The sequence below is a fragment of the Lissotriton vulgaris genome, chromosome 1_1 (genome assembly GCF_964263255.1).
Source record: "Lissotriton vulgaris chromosome 1_1, aLisVul1.2, whole genome shotgun sequence".
Classification (NCBI taxonomy): Eukaryota; Metazoa; Chordata; class Amphibia; order Caudata; family Salamandridae; genus Lissotriton; species Lissotriton vulgaris.
The window spans coordinates 58173552-58193294 of record NC_141685.1 but is presented as its reverse complement, the minus strand read 5'-3'; the positions used below and the strand labels follow the sequence as shown (position 1 = coordinate 58193294).

At 45.3% G+C, this 19743-nt stretch overlaps 1 protein-coding gene across 1 annotated transcript in view; it reads left to right on the top strand.

Moving 5' to 3' along the window:
- Positions 1 to 19743, top strand: part of LOC147737244 (uncharacterized) — a 542156-nt gene that overhangs the window by 758 nt on the left and 521655 nt on the right. Inside the window, 2 exon segments of the mRNA XM_086923333.1 lie at positions 329 to 1093; positions 12831 to 13272. Coding sequence (XP_086779459.1) covers positions 329 to 1093; positions 12831 to 13272 — 1207 coding nt within the window.

Here is a 19743-nt window from a genome sequence, read left to right as displayed (position 1 = left end):
ATGTGCAAAGTGCTTTAGTCACTTATCAAACCTCCAAAAACATCAGGGAACACACACAGGGGAAAAACCATTCAAGTGCACTGAATGTGCAAAGTGCTTTAGTCGGTTATCACACCTTCAAAGACATCAGTGAACACACACAGGGAAAAAACAATTCAAGTGCAGTGAATGTGCAAAGTGCTTTAGTCGGTTATCACACCTTCAAAGACATCAAAAAACACACACAGGGGAAAAACAATTCAAGTGCAGTAAATGTGCAAAGTTCTTTAGTCAGTTATCAAGCCTTCAATGTCATAATCGAACACACACTGGGGGAAAACCATTCAAGTGCAGTGAATGTGCAAAGTGCTTTAGTCGGTTATCACACCTTCAAAGACACCAGCGAACACACACAGGTGAAAAACCATTCAAGTGCAGTGAATGTGCAAAGTGCTTTAGTCGGTTATCACACCTTCAAAGACATCAGCGAACCCACACAGGGGGAAAACCGTTCAAGTGCAATTAATGTGTAAGGAGCTTTAGTCAGTGATCAGACCTGAAAAGTCAGCAGCGAACACACACGGGGGAAAAACCCTATCATTGTAGTGAATGTGAGAGTAGTTTTTGCAGCTCTTCAGCATTAAGGTATCATCAGCGAACACACACAGTAGAAAAACCATTTAAGTGCAATGATTATGGGAAGAGCATTAGTCAATTATCAGAACTACAAAGACATCAGCGAACACACACAGGGGAAAAACTATATGAATGCTGTGAATGTTTGAAGAGCTTTAGTCAGTTATCAATCCTACGAAAACATCAACCAACACACACAGGGGGAAAGCCACTCAAGTGCAATGAATGTGGGAAGAGCTTTAGTCGATTATCAAACCTCCAAACACATCAGCAAACACAAAGAGGCGAAAAACCCTATAATTGCGGTGCTTGTGACAGTAGTTTTCGCTTCTCTTCAGTATTAAGGTATCATCAGCGAACTTACACAGGAGAAAAACCATTCAAGTGCAATGAATGTGGGAAGAGCTTTAGTCAATTATCAGACCTACAAACACATCAGCGAATACACACAGGGGAAAACTATATTATTGCTGTGAATGTTTGAAGAGCTTTAGTCAGTTATCAACCCTACGAAAACATCAACAAACACACTCGGGGGTCGTGGACTAGGGTCAGCGGACTTGATAATTCTCGCATCGGTGCCTACTCTAATCAGGGGTCCCACTCGGCAACTCTGGGCATTAGCTTGCCTAATCTCCACAACAGCCCCATCAACGCCAGGGATGCCTGGCTCCACCTTGGGGACTTCCAGCAGGGACCATCCACGTTACAAACTGGCAAGAATGGGCGGTCGTTCTTTCTCCGGTCTTGCCCCTAAACTTTGGAATTCTCTTCCTGCCCTGATAAAACTCGAGCCTTCCCTTACGAAATTTCGTAAAAAGCTTAAAACTTTGCTTTTCCCTCAGTGATGATTGCCTGGCCCTACCACTACTACCTTTTTGCTGGCGCCGGGAGACCCCATGTGGGTAGCTGTGTGCATTACAAATTTAGTTACAATACAATGCAATACATCCCACAGGGAAAGCCAGGACGGGTTCCCCAGCGCTTTATACAGCGCCAGGAAACCTACGGGTAGCAGTGCGCTTTACAAGCTCAAATAAATTTACATTTACAAAGCCCCTCAAGTGCAATGAATGTGGGAAGAGCTTTAGTCGACGATTTGAGCTGCAAAGTCATCAGCGAACACACAGGGGGAAAACATAGAAGGGCACTGAAAGTGAGAAGGGCTTTTGTCAATGTTCGATCCCACACAGCCCTCAGTGAATACACTCCTTCATTTAACTCACATGGAAATAATTCTAGAGATGCAGAGATTCCGGAAAGAAGTTAAGAACATCAAAAATAATATTGACCCATCTGAGGACATAGACAAGAGCTGAAAAGTGCATTTATTGTGAGAGGAATGAATTATGGAAAAAGATAAAATTCAAATTATGTAGGACATTGAAATACCAGGTGATAGAAGACCTGAATAGCAGTAAAGAAGAAAAACAGATAACAGTATTTGCAGAATTATAAAAGTGTTTGTTTCCAGTGATTGTTCACTTCCGTACACATAGCAAAGTGACAGTATGTACCAGGATGCACAGTGGGAGACAAGCACAATGTGGATTAAAAGAAAAGAAACATAGTTGATTTTTATTTGGTGAAGAAGAGATACAAAGAAAAACATTCAATCGCACCTGACCACACTACCTGTAAAAGCAACATTGAACAACACTGGGACTAACAACGGTCTTTCCAGCTAACTTGTCAGATTAGTGATAGAACCTATAAACCCAACACACCCAGAGTGGACATGTTGTCAGGGCTCTGGAGATGGAAGCTTCATTGGTAAAATGCATGTATTACTATTAACAAATGCCACTGCAGTATATGTAATGAAATAAGCACAGGTGTTCAAGAAATAACCTATTTTTAGATATAAAAGAGCATATACCTTGTTTTTAGGTAACGTTTGCTGCATCTTATACAAACTGTTTCAGTTGTTGGGTCAGCTCGTGCCTCGCGCCTTATTACTAAGTGCGACCCGTGGCTCCTCTCTGACTTGGCTCTCTCTATTCACTTGCCAAACTCTACTTTTTACCAGAATTGAGCCATTGTAAGCAGTAGACTCTGTTTGAAGAATGTGGTGAAATAGCGAAATCCCACATCAAAAGCATATATGTGCCAGGACAATCAGTTGCACTCCCAGCAACTCGTCTTCCACACTGATTCTCCCTTGTCCTCAAATGTTCTGAAGGATTTGTCATATGAATGCCAGAAGTGGCAGTGACATTCATGAAGCTAAAGCTAACAGGAGTGTGTGGGAGATAGAGAGGGGGAGAGATAAAGAGAGCGAGAGAGACAAAGAAAGGGGGAGAAAAAGAGAGAAATGGAAGGAGGGGGAACGGCACGTTATTTGTACTCACCTAAAAATAGAAGAAGCAGCCGAATACATGCCAATGTGTGACATCACCAGAGAAATGGTCTGAACACCTGTGAATTTATATGTTTATTTTTAATACCTATAGACCCATGTCCTGCCAATAAACAGGGCACAAGTAAGGAAAACAGTGAAGGAGCCCATTATCATATGCAAATCACAGTGACGTCACATGTAGTGGCATCACAAGAAGTGATGTCAGGCCCTTATAATAATTTTCACGTGAAAGGTTGACGGCCTGTTTTAAAAACAAGAAACAAGAAACATAAAATAATGTAAAAATAGGTTTTTGGTTTCAGTTTTTATACATCATGTGTTTTGCCCACTATTAGTTTGTAACTAAACTCAGAAATGACTGAAAGTGTAAATATTTTTAAACAGATAAGTGGAACTTGGAAATTACATTTTTAAACAGTTTTCAGCAAATAAATAAAATGTGTTTTTAATTTGCGCTCGTTTCCTGACGTTATTCTTTATCCAGCCCCTATACCCCAAAGTGTTTCACATTTATAATGTATTAAGCAATAGAAGGACTAATTTTGTCAAGATCTCTGTTCCTCTCTTGTGCCACTCACACAAACAAACACTCAGAGGCCTGTGTCTGCAGTGCTGGGGCACAAAGTAACAATTACCAGTTGCAGGCTAAGGAGCTAGGTGGAACTGAGTCCCGTTTATAGATAATAGTAGGGGGACCCCTTCAAACAGTGGCTACCCTCCGACTTGTTCCGTGCTGATAAAGCAATAGTGAATTTGAGTAATTTATGATGAATTGAAATGAGAGAAAGAGAAGAACAGAGCAAGGTGTAGGATATATTAAAGAAAACGAGAAAAAAAGAGACACAAGACTTTAACCTGTTCTGTGTACTAGCACTTTACGTAAACAAGTTGTGCTGTGCGTTGTGAACAGGCTGTCACCCCCTTTGTATGTAAATGAGCTTCTGTGACCAGACAACCCAGGCTCCCATCTCTTCTAGCGTGGATGATAATGTGAGCACTGTAAGGTAATCACAAACTAGGACTATATTGAGAAACAATTGGCTTCTAGGTCAGACAGCTGTTGTTATGTAGTTCTTTATTAATTTTTTTTCATTTACTTTAATTTGCAGCAATCCTCCAGGTTACTTATTCTCAGTATTACACTTCAGGTCGCTCATTTGTCGGCGTGGGTTTTGTCCTCACACTGGTCTAGGATGGGCCTTCTCAAGGTAGAAGGCGCTGTAATAGGAATAATAAATCAGACATATATGAAATTGTATGTAAACAAATGTGTGCCTTTCAGTTATCAGGCACCACCAGACTCACATCTACACATGTAATTGAGCGCCGGACTAAAGTGACTCCTCTCTATATAAATATGTGCCATCAGTAATCGGGTGATGGTTCCGCTGATGCGCACAGCAAATACAGTTTCTGTGATTGTGCAAATCGGCCTAAATTTTAATTGCTGAAGTGTCACGCAGTTTCGCTGATGCGCACAGTTTATATGGCTTGTGGATATTGCGCACTGTAAGCAGATCACTGAAGTTCACCCTTAAGTAGTAACTAGGTCTAAAAATAGTAAGTACATCATACATAATGTCACTGCCCCCCCTTCTTGTTGACATCTCCAGCAGTTCCTTCTCTCTCGTGGCTGAAGTGAAAGAAGGTTTTTACACATTATGCTCGTGTCTATGGCATTTCCTTAAGCGCAGAGAGGGAAGCCTCATTGTTAATGAATTGTTTGGGCTCTGAGGGACAAGAATTCTTCGAACACCTTCATGAACTCTCTGATAGTGACTTTGCCACTCTTAATGAATATGAGATCTGCATCAAAAAGTTGGACTTGTACTACCTCCCCAAAGTGAGTACTGTCCTTGAACGTTTTCTTTTTGGGAGAAGGATGCAAAGGCAGGATGAGTCGGTCAAACAGTACATGACTACCTTGCACAAATTGGCTTCCACGTGCAATTTTGGTGCAGCTAAGAGGAGCGATTAAGAGATCAGTTCATGTTGGGATGCACCCTCGACAAAACGAGAGACGCCCTGTGGCAAAAAGAAAAGCCATCGCTTCAAGAAGTGCTGACCATAGCCAAAAGTCACTAGCATTCAAGAGCGTGTGTTGATATTATACGCAAAGACAGTTCAGGTGAAAAAAAAAGGAGAACATTGATGTCAAGGTGCTGATGGATAGATTCGTTGAACCCAAATTGAGCACCACTTCAAAGCCCTTTAACACAAAGAATTTTCAGGTGAAGTGCTTCAGGTGTGGCAACCCTGGCCATATGGCCAACTTTAAAGATCGCCCAGGCTGGAAGGCCATGTGAAAAACTTATGAGAGAAAAGGTCACGTCTCAAAAAGCTGCAGAACCGGCAACCAGCATAAAAAAGTCATGGAAGTTGAACTTTATGAAGAAGAACAGGAAGGAATCAATATTCTCCTAGTCACAGGGAATGCTAGTGATGGCCCTCAGGAGCTAGTTTTGATCAATGATGCTCCAATGAGCATGCTCTTTGACTCTGGGGCCAAGATAACTCTAGTCCCAAAAACATTTTATGAGCGTAATTTGCTGGGCAAAGTCACCCTGTTGAAGCCAGACATTAGACCAATAGGTTAAGGTGGGGTGACTATTGAGTTGCTGGGTTACTTCTGGGGCACAATTGACTTCAAAGGGAGAGTCGAGCCTGGTAAAATCTATGTCATGATGAAAGGGGATTCGCTCATAAGTTGATTCCATCAGCATGATCTACATATCTGCCATGATCACAATGAGATCTGTCTGCGTAAAAGAATTACCACCAGTTAGGGTTGTTAGTAATGCTAATCGAGACTGGATCAAGGAATTCGCTGAGGTCTTTGCTGGTGAGCTGGGTGTGTCTCAAAAACTATGTACATCGGAAAAAGGTCAAATCTAATGCTTTTCCAAAAACAGCTAAGGCTAGGAATGCACCTCTGTTAGTAAGGGAGAGCATGAAAGTTGAATTAGACAATCTATTAGCCAAGTGCATCATTCAAGAAGTTGAAGCAATGGAGTGGGTCTCTCCTGTTGTTATGGCCCGCACGCCAATGGGGAGGTCAGGCTCTGTGTCGGCTCGAGGGAGCTCAACAAAGCAGTTATTGTTGATCATTACCCTTTACCCAACATAACTAAAATGCTGGATTCTCTTGAGGGGGCAAGGCATTTTTCATCCTTGGACTTGACCTCCGCCTATCACCAGGCCGGACTTCAATCACTCAATCAATCAATCAATCATAGCATTTGTAAAGTGCACTACATACCCGTGATGGTCTCACGGCGCTGGGGTGGGGAATGCTGCTACTGTTCGAAGAGCCAGGTCTTGAGGAGTCTCCTGAAGTTTAGAAGGTCGTCGGTCTGCCGTAGTCAGATGGGGAGGGTGTTCCACATCTTGGCGACGAAGTGGGGGAATGATCTCCCGCCGGCGGTCATTCTTCGAATACAGGGGATGGTGGCGAGGGCGTGGTCTGCGGAACAGAACTGGCGGGCGGGATTGTAGAGGCTGAGTCGCCTGTTGAGGTACGCTGGTCCGGTGTCGTGGAGTGTATTGTGTGCGTGGGTGAGGAGCTTAAAGGGTATCCTCTTGTTGATGGGGAGCCAGTGCAGGTCTTTCAGGTGGGGTGTGATGTGACTGGGGCGGGAGATGTCAAGGATCAGGCATGCTGAGGCGTTCTGGATGCATTGGAGTCATTTCAGGAGTTTGGCTGGGGCTCCTGCGTAGAGTTCATTGCCGTAGTCCAGTCTGCTGCTGACGAGGGCCTGGGTGACCGTCCTTCTAGTTTCGGTGGGGATCCACTTTAAGATCCTGCGAAGCATGCGCAGAGCGTTGAAGCAGGAGGAGGAGACGGCGTTCACCTGCTTTGTCACGGAGAGTGTGGAGTAGAGGATGACCCCTAGGTTTCGTGCGTGGTTGGTGGGTGTAGGGGGTGCTCCTACTGTCGTTGGCCACTAGGAGTTGTTCCAGGCCGAGGGGGTAGAGCCGAGGATGAGGACTTCCGTCTTGTCCGAGTTCAGCTTCAGTCGGCTGTTCCTCATCTAGTCGGCGATGGCCTTCATTCCTTCGTGGAGGTTGGTTTTGGCTGTGTGGGGGTCCTTGGTGAGCGAGAAGATCAGCTGGGTGTCGTCGGCATAGGAGATGATGTTTAGGTCGTGCCGTTAGGCGGCGTGGGCGAGTGATGCCATGTTGACGTTGAACAACGTTGGGCTGAGAGATGTGCCTTGGGGTACGCTGCAGATGATCTTGGTGGCTTCGGAGCGGAAGGGGGAGGCTGACGCTCTGGGTTCTCCCAGAGAGGAAGGAGGTGGTCCAGTCCAACCCCTTCTCTTGGATTCTGGCATTGTGGAGGCATGCTCTTAGTGTGTGGTGGCAGACTGTGTCGAAAACGGCTGACAGGTCCAGGAGGATGAGGGCCTCGGTTTCTCAGTTGTCGAGCATGTTCCTGATGTCGTCGGTGGCGGCGATGAGGGCAGTTTCGGTGTTGTGGTTGCTGCAGAACCCTGACTGGGATGGGTCCAGGATGTTGTTCTCTTCAAGGAAGCTGGTCAGTTGTATGTTGACAGCCTTTTCAATGACCTTCTCCAGGAACGGGAGCAGGAAGATGGGCCGGAAGTTTTTGAGGTCCTTGTGGTCCGCCTTGGGTTTCTTTAGCAAGGCGTTGATCTCTGCGTGCTTCCAGCTCTCCGGGAAGGTCGCTGTCTCGAAGGAGATGTTGATGGTTTTCCAGAGGTGGATTGCGATGGTGCTGCTGGATTTGTTGTAGATGTGGTGTGAGCAGGGGCCTTCCGGGGATCCGGACTGGACGGTGTTCATGATCTTGATGGTGTCATTGTCGTTGATGTTGTCTAGGCGCGCAGGCGGTTGATATGGGCGGTGGTCATGGGAGCGGGGGTGTGGGCTGTTGCCGGGGTGGTGATGGCGTCGAACATGTCGTGGATGCCTTCATTCCTCTTCAGAACAACCAGAACATTCACTCCTTTTCCCAGTACCGTACCTCTTGTGTAACATCCTTTGGTACCTTTAGATTTCTAAGAATGCCTTTTGGACTGATTTCTGCAGCTTTAGTTTTGCAGAGGGCGATAGAGGGCATTCTTGGAAACCTTCAGGGTGTCAAGGTGTACCAAGATGATGTGCTCATCTTTGGGGTGGATCTTGAGGAGCATGATGGGAGGCTGAGGTCAGTATTGAAGAAGTTACGATATGCTGACCTCACCCTTAGGGCTGACCAGTGCAAATTTGATGTCAAAGAATTAAAGTACCTGGGGCATTTTGTGTCCGCTGCAGGCATCAAATCCAATGACTCATTGGTAAATACCCTTTGTAATTTGCGCACCCCTGTAAACAAAGAAGAGTTTGTAAAGTTTCTGCGCTGGCTGAATTTTATCACAAATTTGTTCTGAACTTTGCAGGGAAACCTCTTGTTTGAGGTCTCTCCTCCAGAAGGAAAGAACCTTTGTTTGGTCCAAGGGATGTGAGGAAGAGTTTGAGTGCAGTAAGAAACATCTGAATGAAACACCTTGTCTAGGAAGTTTTTACCCCACAAAGGTATCTTATCTCATGATTGATGCCGGCTCAAAGGAGTTAGAGGCAGTTCTTTTGCAGAAGGATGATATGGAGAATAAAATGATTCTTTTTGTCTCTAGGCCCTTGAGGGATGCTGAATGCAACTATTCTGTTGTGGAAAAAGAAGTGCTGGGAGTTTTCTGGGCGGTGCCAAGCTGAGAAAGGTTTTGTGGGGGAAAAGATTTAGAATTCTTACTGATTACAAACCTCTTAGGGAGGTCTTCTCCAAGAAAGGCATTGACTTTGTCTCCCGTGGGATACGGAAGTGGGTTGTGGCTCCACAGTTCTGGCAGACTGTCTGTCAAAGCTCAGGGGTGTGGAGTGTGAAACAACAGATGATGTTGACTGGTTTAGAGGTGAAGAACTGGAGAAAGAAAAATATGTGTGCGGGATTATTGGAGGGTTGATTTCCGAGAGAGAGTGGAGGGATCATCACATGATCGATTTAGACTTGCAGAAAGTCCTAACCATGGTCAAAGGTGGCTGGTGTGAGAAGAAGGACTGTGAAGAGGTTCACAAAGGCTTTTGGCTAGTTAGGGAAGATCTGATGGTGGAGGATGGTCTCCTCATGCGTGGTAGTAAGTTGGTTGCAACCCTTGAAGTAAGGGATAAGCTAGTAAAGACTGCTCACACCTCACACATGGGCATTGCCAAGACAAAGGAAAGGATCAGGGAAGCATATTGGTGGGCTGCCATGGATGTACATGTAGAGAGGTTGGTGCGTGAATGTGCGTGTTGTGACAGGATATTGAAGTCCAGGACGCAACCCAGGGTGTTTAGGGAACAGGCTACTGGTCCTTTTAGTCTTAAAAACCCTATTTGTGTAATACTTCTTGTCACATGACGTCATAAGTATGTTAGGTTAGCATTGCGTGGCTAAATAGATACAATTCGCATTTCATGTTGTACAACTCACTGAGCTATCTGAGTAATGAGTAGGCCCCTATGTATACTTGTGACTCCATTTGCTTTTGCAGTTCCTATTAGGTTGCTTTAACTAGGCCCGAAGGAGGCCGCAAAATGTTCAGGTTGCTTGCCTCAGCAGAATACTGCATTTCGTTATTATTTTCTGCCTGCCTTTCCAAGGCCGCTTTCCGATGTTCTAATGAACAAGCCATTCTGTGTGTAATGTTTATCTGTAGGGAGGTTTCTGCTCCCACGTTAAGGATATGCTGAGACCCAGCACCATGGCCTTGAACCCCTGATAGTGTGCCCATCTTGTCGTAATTTGACAATGATCGGGTTAGCGTTAAGCTTTGCTACACATTACTCCCTTATCTTGACTATAGTTGCTAAATGCCATTTTGTATGTTACGGCGGATATTTTAGAGAATGCGTCGCCTCGTGGTCAGCATGACCCTTTGTCCTTCCTCTATACCACTGACCACTCGAGTTTGCCCAGCAACAGGCTATTTTTAGTAATGGTCAAGCCCGTACATGCGCAGTTCAGACTGACCAGTCATCACTTAGGAATGTTCCGCCAAACTGACCAGTGGTGTTGTAGCCCCTCCCATGAGTTGGCTTTGTTCCAAAAATGACCATATATGTACTTAAAACTCTGTAACTATGTACCTCCCATCTTTTTATGTCTGTAAACCTGTATAATAGAAGGACTTACACCGATGTTCGGTGTGATACTTCTTGCATTGCCGAAGGGTGCTGTAGGAATGTACCACCACCCCATGGGGTCTTAATAAACTTGTCTTTTGCATTTTCTAGTTTCCGTGCCAACAGTTCTTATGGTGTAGAGGGTATTCTGCGGAGTATGTAGGCCTGGAGAACCCAATACCACAAATTGGCGACCACGAAGGGACTCATCGGTGACTCGGATGCCCGAAGGAGAGGTCGTGACGAAGGATTGGAAACTCGCCATGGACGCGTACGCTGCCACTGAGTGACCCAAGTCTTGGCACCCACGGTGTTTTCTTCCCTTCCTTCTGATCTGACCTTCCAGGTGGCGCCGGTCCCCGACTGAGATCCTGCTCGTCTGCGTTGCCGTAAAGTGCTGGTTTGGCTGATTTGATCAAAGACCTTGGCAGTTGGAACCTGGATATCTGAGATTTTGGTAAGAATTGTGATTGGTAAGGTAGTCAGCGGCGCTTACTGTGGTTCTATGAATATGAATATGTTTTGAGTTAGCTAACATTTGGTTCTATGACTTGACTTATATGTGCAGTGCAATTCACATAGGCAGGCATGTAGAGATGTTTCTCTAACTTTGATTGTGTTTTGAACGGCACATTTTGTGTGAAGTACAGTAAGTGCCATTTTTACGGTATCATGTTTCCGTGATACTCTTTGAACATGCCTGTTTTAAGCACACTCCGAGGAATGTGATGTCTTGGGAATGGTACCACGTATCGACTAAACAAATCTCAGCCGGCTCCCCCAGAGGGGACACCCAATCGTGAAATGTATATTAAATTTGGCCTTCCCCCTATATTGTATAGTAAATTATGGAACAAATACACCAAGTCTGATCCCGAGTTGCAATGGCCACTACATGGGTCGTTTGATTTACGAAAGGTTCAGTTTGTGGAGTAATGTTTGTTTCAGCGCAGGTCTAGACAAGATATGTTTGACTGTGTACGAATGTGGGAGAAAGCAGTGCGTGAACGAATGAAGCGTGAGATTGCCTTGGCGGAAAAAGAGCAGCGCAAGGCTGCTCGAGATAAAGCTTTACAGCTGGAAGAGAAGGAGTTCTAGGAGAAGAAAGAGAGGGAGGCACGGGAACGTAATTTACAAACAAGCGGTCAATTCCCTATTCGACGTTCGCTTTATCCAGTCCTTACTAATGAAGTTGATGATTTTTCATTATTAGATCGGTCTCCGCCTCCGTATGTTTTGCCTACAGCTCCGGACGAGGATTTGGGCGACGAAGATCGAGATAGTACGAGTACGAAGTTAACTGCTGGTAAAGCTGCGGATTTGCGCAGTTTCGCTAGGAAACTGAATTTGAATAAAATAACTATGTCAGAGATTAATGTTAAAAGGAATAAGTGGTCAGAACGAGAACAGTTGTATTTTTTAAGTGCTTTTGCAGACGAAGTTGTTGAACGATTTCGTAAGAATTCAGATGATCTAGAACCTAAGGATATATCAGTACCCCATGAGAATATGCGTAAAGGTCTATTTGTTATTTCAGATGCGGATGTTTTTTTCCAACGATTGGTCCAGCTACGGGATGAGGCGTCCAGATTGCGGGAAGCACGAAAAGCATCAGAGAAGTCTGCGCCGGGGTCGATGGAGCAATCCAAAGAGTGTTCTATCTTTGGAGCAGATAAGAGTTCTAAAGTGCATGTTATGCCCATGCGTGAAGCTGCACCTTTGTATGTTCCCCCTAAAGGGCAAGGTACCAGTGATGATAAATTGTTTGGGGATGCAAAAGGGTATTTTATATATAATTGGGTGTATACGCCTTGGAATAGAGCGGATGTTATGGCATTGAAAAACACTTTACCTGATCCCCGTAAAAATCCGGCAGCTTTCTATGAAGGAGTGGAGGGGGCTATTTCTTCTTGTGTTATGGCTGGTTGATATTGATCTTTTCTTTGGGTTAATACTGCCCCCCGATATGTGGAGAGCGATTCGTAAGTTTGATGACCAAGCGCTTTTAGGCGCAGACTGGAAGGCTATAGCCCAAGCTGATTTAGATAGGGAGTCTGCATGCAAGCCTTGTCAATTAATTCTGGGTCTCCCAACCGCTATTTTGAATAAATTAAAAACGCTCGTTCCCCCTAAAAAGATTGATTGGACTATGTTAGCCTCTTGCAAACAGAAACAGGATGAGTCGGTATCTGATTTCTTTACACGTTTCGAAGAAGTGTTTCATGATTACAGTGGGCAATTATTAACGGATGATACGGGTAGGCATCTGTTTGTCGACAAGTATGTGGCTAATCTCCTACCGGAGATTGCAAAGCGATTGAAAACTAGTGAAAGTTCCTGGACCACGGTGACCCCTGCTTCTTTGTTAACTATGGCTCAGTATTCGGTCAAAGAGGCGGAGTTCCTTGTAAACACTAACCCTAGGACTCCGTCGTTTTACATCCTACCAAAAATCCACAAGCCCACTCGTCCACCTCCTGGGCGCCCAATCGTGGCGGGTATCCAATCTATTCTGGAACCACTATCCCAATACGCGGATTACTTTCTTAGAGAGTCTGTGGTCAACCAAAAGTCATTTGTCAAAGACACGACTGACATTTTAAATGTACTTGAAGACATCCAGTATGACCCGACAAATGAGTTTTTTGTCACCATTGACATCGAATCTTTGTACACCTGTATTCCCCAGGACGCGGCGCTGGTGGCAGCAGCCCGCGCCCTGGGCAACCAGGAATGGTTCTATGATACTACCCAGACATTCGTACTGCAGTGTATTGAGTTAGCCCTTACTAAGAACTATTTTTGCTATAAAGACCAGCTCTATCTCCAGGTATCTGGTACATCTATGGGGGCTACAATGGCACCCAGCATAGCTTGTATCTATGTTGGACAGTTCGAGGAGCACGTCATCTATCATAACAACAACCCCTTCCAGAGCCAGATCCGGCTTTGGAAGAGATATATAGATGACGTGCTATGCATCTGGTCAGGAATGGAGGAACTCCTGTTGGAATTCCTTAACTGGCTGAATACACAAGATGAGAACCTCAAGTTCACTTGGACATATGACAGACATAAGGCAGTGTACCTTGACCTTGACATTGAATACAGCATGGGCACCATTAACACCTGTGTACATCAAAAGCCCACAGATAGGAATTCCTTGCTCTCTTACGATTCCTTTCATCCCAGAGCCTTGAGGGCAGTTCCTGAGGTATAGACGCAATTGTTCCAACACCAACACTTTCCTTGAACAATCTGAAGGACTGACATCTAAGCTGACCAATAGGAACTACCCTATGAAGATAGTAAAACAAGCTAAAAAGAGAGCGCTCAACACACCTAGGCGTGCCCTTTTAGAAAAGGTAGCCAAGAACAGGGACGACTGTATACCTGTGGTCATGACGTATGATCCTATGGCCACCAAAATCCGTCAGTCCATCCGCATACATTGGTCTATTCTGTCCAACAGCGATTTTCGCATGTCACCACCGAGATTTGCATTCAAGAGGGCGACCAATTTGAAGGATAAACTTGTACATTCGAAGGTCCCCCAGGCACTAACTGATCACAATTCCACCGTACCCAAAGGCCACTTTCCATGTGGAACATGCTCTGTATGTCCACTCACTAAGAAGAGCAAAAGTGTAAGTCTCACATCGGGGAAGGAGTGGTTTCAAAATCAGTTCAGCAACTGTAACTCCACACAAGTTGTATACAGGTTAACGTGCCAGTGTGGGTTACACTATATAGGTCTGACTTCGCGCAAGATCAAAGTGCGTATACAGGAACATCTGAGCACTATCAGGGCAGGCAAATTAACAACTAGGCTTGTCCAGCACTGTTCTACTGAAAAACACACCTTCCAGTGGACAGTGCTTGAGAAGATTAAAGGCTCCCCCCAGAATATTGATGAGATCCTGTTAGCCAAAGAAGCACGCTGGATTTATAATGAGAAAACGGACAGAGTTGGGCTCAATGAAATCATAGAATGGAACAGGATTAAACTGTGACTTTCTCACCCTGAAATATAATTCCAGTTGACCTGTTTTAGTTTCCAAAGGTAACCCCTCTATTTCAGTGGACCAGCTTTTGTGTAACCACATGAGTTTACTATCTCCCAGGCTCTGTGAGGGAATGTTTGCCTTTGCCTTGGTCGGGCCCTAATATTCAGACTCCATAGAGTCAACAGTATATGCCCCCTGAGTTCTGGGTTCTGATATGGCATAGTACCCCCTGCCCATGTGTCACAATACACTATTTTGAGATTGCCTTTGGGGTGGATTGCCGGCAACTATCAGTATTATGGCTGTGTTTCAAGAAGCTTTTGTCTTCACATGGGACCCTCTTGGGGTTTTGTTGCAGTGGTATAGCACCTGGGTCCCTATGTGTGGTTAAGTTGGCGAATACTCCCGTACTTTGATTCCAATACCTGGCCCTTTGACTAGGCTAAGATGGCCGCCGCGCCCGTAGGCTCGCGCCTGGTGCAACGTCATGGGCGTGGCTCCGCCGGCGCTCCGCTTTTCACTGCTCCGGGATCGGGCTACCGACACGTCTGAGGAAAGGCGTCTTCCGAGCCTGTCACGGTGAGGCGGTGTTCTGTAACCACGCGCCAGGGAAGTATCAAGCTAACTTTTGTGGTTGGGCTAAATGCAATATGTTTGTGGCCGTAGGCTCCAGGTAGTTTTACATCCGCGGAGCGGAGTTTGTCACGATCGATGCAAGGGGCGGTTGACTGTTTTGGCTGCACTGTCTAGCATTTGTGTGGGGTTAGTGTGTAAGGTGTAATATACAGCGGTATTTATAACTAGCGCTGCAGTTGTTCACCTCTCCTAGGGGGCAGCAATCCCAGATATTGTTTTGGCAGCGTTGAATGCACATGTCACTGTGTGCCTCACAAAGGGCACCTGTGTATCTTAGATAAGGTGCGACGGGGCACGTTGAAAGTCAGCAGCACAATGTATTTTACAAATTTCGTATATGTTTCCTCCCTCTGCAGATAAAATAATTTTATCATGAAACAAGGGGCACACTTACGTTAGAAGTACCTAGTTGCCTTGTTGATACCGGAGCGGCTGGTATGCACAGCTGTGCTGCTCCCGGGTAATATTCCACACATTACCATTCTGTATATCCCTTAAGAGTATGTCTCTGGCCATTTTGGAGTCTACATGTTTTTAATTACGTACCTGTTCTTCCTTGGCAGCACATTTCAGAACTAAGTGTCCAATAGAGTGAAGTGGCAGCACTTGAGTGCAGCCCTGATGAAACTGCTCTACGCAATACAGCAGTGAAACATGTCGGCACTGTAGGTAATGGTATGCATGATTAGCTACCAGCCTTTTTAATAATCAACAGCACGCAATCACCACCCTAAGAATAAAATTGGCTAAGGGATTGGTGGACTGTGTGTGTTTTTAGGCACTCAATGATTATTTTTGTGTGTGTTTGTCACTAGCAGATTTTTCTGCACTTCACTTTGTCACTTTATATGTTGTTTGTTTTGGACACTTCTTCTTTCCTTTCATCTTATTTTTCTTCGAGAAGCGGGTGACCACCGATGATGAGACAGGGGCCTGTCTGGAAATTGCATACCAGTTACCCCGATGGTGGTGTTTCCGTGAGGGGTCACTTGCTTCTCGCACATTTTTTCCTCTATTTAGAGTAAGGTCCAATGTGGAGTGTGGACTATTGTGAACCATTACAAGCTGGATCACTCTGAGTGTTTGTTCCGGTGTGTTGCCTTGGAGAACAGGTATTTTAAACACGGCGTAGTACAGTGCATTACCTCACTATAATGTGGATAGGAGAGTAATGGGAAGTAGGACTTGTTGGACCCCCCTTGAGTCACTGATATATGAGTTCGCCATTGGACTGGGTCTTATTTTGTATTGTTGACTGTGAGTGGAGGGCGACCCTTTCCGTATTCCCTCTGAGCTCCTATAGTGTTTCAGTATTATGAGCGGCAGGAATTAGAGGCTAAAGAAAGTATTGATAAGAAAGCGAAGGAGTTAAAGACGAAGGTGATGTTGGCACAGGTTCGTGGCGCGCAGTCGAGAGGAAACGATAGAAACAGGCGAGGAGGGGGTAATATGTCGTATGGTTGTACCGACATTGCTGAGGACCAATGTGTGTATTGTAAAGAGTTTGGGCATTGGGCTGAAGATTGTCCGGTGCTTCGTGAGCAACGTAGCCAGCGTGGTCGAGGAGGTGGAAGGACACAGAATAGTTATTCGGGAGCGAGAGGTGGAGGAAGTGATCGTGGTAGCTTTGAGGCGAGGGGTCGTGGCCAGGATGAGGTTAATACTTTTGATCGACGGAACCAGTACCAAATATCGGAGGGTGAGAATGTGGAGAGTTAGGATTATGTGCACGCATAGGATTGCGTAAGATGGGGTGTGGAATCGGTGGAAGTGCCAGTAGATCAAAGAGGTCCATATGTATCAGCGGCGTTTTGGGTTCTACTGATCAGTTTTTAGTTGACACAGGATCTACTCGTAGTGCTTTGTCTAAAAACTTGGTTCCAAGGGCTCCCCTGTCTGGCAAAACAATTACATGTATAGGGTTCGATAGCACACCCTCTCCAAGCCCATTGTCACAACCTCTTGCATTTTGCATTGATAAATGTTTTGGTCTGTGCCCATTCTTATTGTCGCCTCATACCCCAGACAATATTATGGGCATAGATTTGCTCAAATATTTTCGAGCAACGATACGCTGCGCTCCTGAAGGAGTGCGGGTTATTTTGAATGACAATTATCCAGACGCAGGAAGACTGTGTACCATGCAGGAAATTGAAGCGCTAGCCTCTCTCCCGCACACGTTATGGGCGACATCAGATACGGATGTGGGACAGATGCTCATCCCGCCTATTCGAATTACTGTCAAGGAGGGAGCGTCTTTGCCACGTGTGCCTCAGTATAAGATATCTAGAGAAGGTGAAATTGCCCTGACGCACATTGTTCAGGATTTGATTATTGCAGGAGTAGTGGAGGAAGTTCCCTACAACATCTGTAACAGCCCTATTATTCCGATCCTCAAGAAAGACACTGACGACAAAGTCTATCAATGTATTATTGACTTGAGAGAAATAAACAAAATTGTAGTGCCTCAGTACCCGGTGGTGTCTGATATCACCACCTTACTTACTTTGGTCCCCCCCACTGCCACTACCTTCTCTGTTTTCGACCTTAAGAATGCCTTCTTTTCCATTCCCATCCATCCTGACAGCAGATATCTATTTGTCTTCACGTTGAATAATAAATCATATAGATTTTGTCGTGTTCCTCAAGGCTATACAGAAAGTCCTAGCATTTATAGCCAGGCTTTAAAAAGACAGCTTGATTCCTTTGAATTGCGGTCTGGAGTAGCTCTTATCCAGTACGTGGACGATCTTTTACTGGCTGCAGACACATATGCGCAGTGTGAGGAGAGTACTCTTGCTTTGCTCTCTTTTCTTGCTCAGAACAATCACAAAGTTTCTAGGAAAAAGTTACAATATTGTAGACCAAAGGTGACCTACCTCGTCATCTTTTGTCTAAGGAGGGACGTGCATTAACATCTGATCGAATTCAAGCAATCTTAGATACACCAGTCCCCCGCACTCAGAGAGATGTGCGTGCCTTCATAGGATTAACGTCCTTCTGTAGACAGTGGATAATGGGGTTTTCGCACATTATAAAACCTTTGTTAGCGTTACTGTCTAAAACTACACCAATGACCCTTGAATGGACAGATGAATGTCATAATGCTTTTGAACAATTGAGACAGGCCCTTTGTTCTGCACCAGTGTTAGGTACACCAGATTACACAAAGATTTTCACGTTGTATGTACACAAGAAAGATGGGTGCGCATTGTCGGTGTTAGTGCAGACACATGTGGATAAGCAGAGGCCCTGCGCATACTTTTCGGCTATTCTTGATCCTGTAGCACGAGGATTTTCCTGGGTGTTTCCGAGCAGTTGCAGCAACAGCAGTAGCTATACGACAGAGTGAGGGAATAGTTTTGTCACACAAACTGTTGGTGTTAGTTCCCCATGCGGTAGACGCTCTGCTAAACCAAACAAAAACCCAGTATCTCACGAGCGCACGTTTAACAGGATATGAGCTTACACTTTTGGCGCCGCATATCACACTAAAGAGATGTGCTACCCTGAACCCTGCCACTTTATTGCCGTATCCGGTTGCGGAGGGCCAAGAGGAAGAACACCATGATTGTGTTTTCCTGACTGAAGAACAAACAAAGGGTCGTGTCGACTTACAGGATACGCCACTTCCAGATGTGGATGGGGAACTGTGGGTTGATGGATCGTGCTTAAGGCTGCCAGATGGTACAACTTCTGCAGCATATGCGATCACGACACTTAAGACAGTGGTAGAAACAGCATGAATACCACAGAAATCGGCCCAAGCAGCGGAGTTAATAGCTTTGACAAGAGCCTGCGAATTGAGTGCTGCCTTATGTGTGAATATCAACACAGACAGCCGGTACGCCTTCGGAGTAGCGCATGACTTTGGCCTACTCTGGAGAGAGCGTGGATTTTTGACTTCGCATGGAGTGCACATTATGCATGGAGAGCTAGTGCGTGATCTCTTGAATGCGTTGCTTTGTCCAAAGAAAGTGGTGATAATCAAATGCAGTGCACATAAAAAGATCACTGACAAAGTGGGACAAGGCAATGCTTTTGCGGACAGTATAGCAAGACAAACGGCTATGTCACGAAATGACTCTCCAATGTATGTGGTGAAGTCGCAGGCTGAGCGATGGCATGATGCTAGAGAGGAGATATTAGATATTCAGAAATCAGCGACTGAAGCAGAACTCGCAACCTGGGCAGCAGAGGGAGTGCTGGATGATGAGGGTTGTTGGCGAAGCAAAGATATGGAAAGATGGAAATTGCCTGCAGCTTACTTGCAAGCGATGGTCCAGATGACACATGGATTGGCACATGTTGGAGCTCTTGCAATTACTCGATTGCTAACGCGAGTTTGGGAGCATCCTGAAATTGCCAATACGGCCAAGAGAGTAGTACAGACCTGTCTGATATGTTTACAGCACAATCCTGCAAAAGGGACGCATACTCCGAAAGGAGGGTTCGTTCCACCCACTGCACCATTTGAAGTACTGCAAATGGATTACATCCAGCTTGAGCGTTGTAATAACCTTAAGTATGTCTTAGTGGTGGTGTGTGCTTTCAGTAAATGGAATGAGGCCTTCCCCACGAAGGATAATGCAGCATTGGCAACAGCTAAGGTTTTGCTCAAGGAGTACTTCCCTCGATACGGCGTTTGCAAATTTTTGTGGAGTGACAATGGTCCTCATTTTGTCGGGAAAATTGTAGAGTACGTGTTGAAGGGATTGGGAATCCAGCAGAAGTTTCATGCTGTGTTCCATCCTCAGTCAGCAGGTCTTGTTGAACGGTATAATGCTACTCTGAAATTAAAGTTAGCAAAGATTGTGGCATCCATGTCTTTGAAATGGCCGGATGCCCTGCCTTTGGCATTACTCTCTATCAGATCAGTGCCCCATTCCCGAACTGGCCTCACACCTTATGAAGTGGTGTTTGGAAGGCCGATGAATATATGGGGAGTTCCTAAACCTC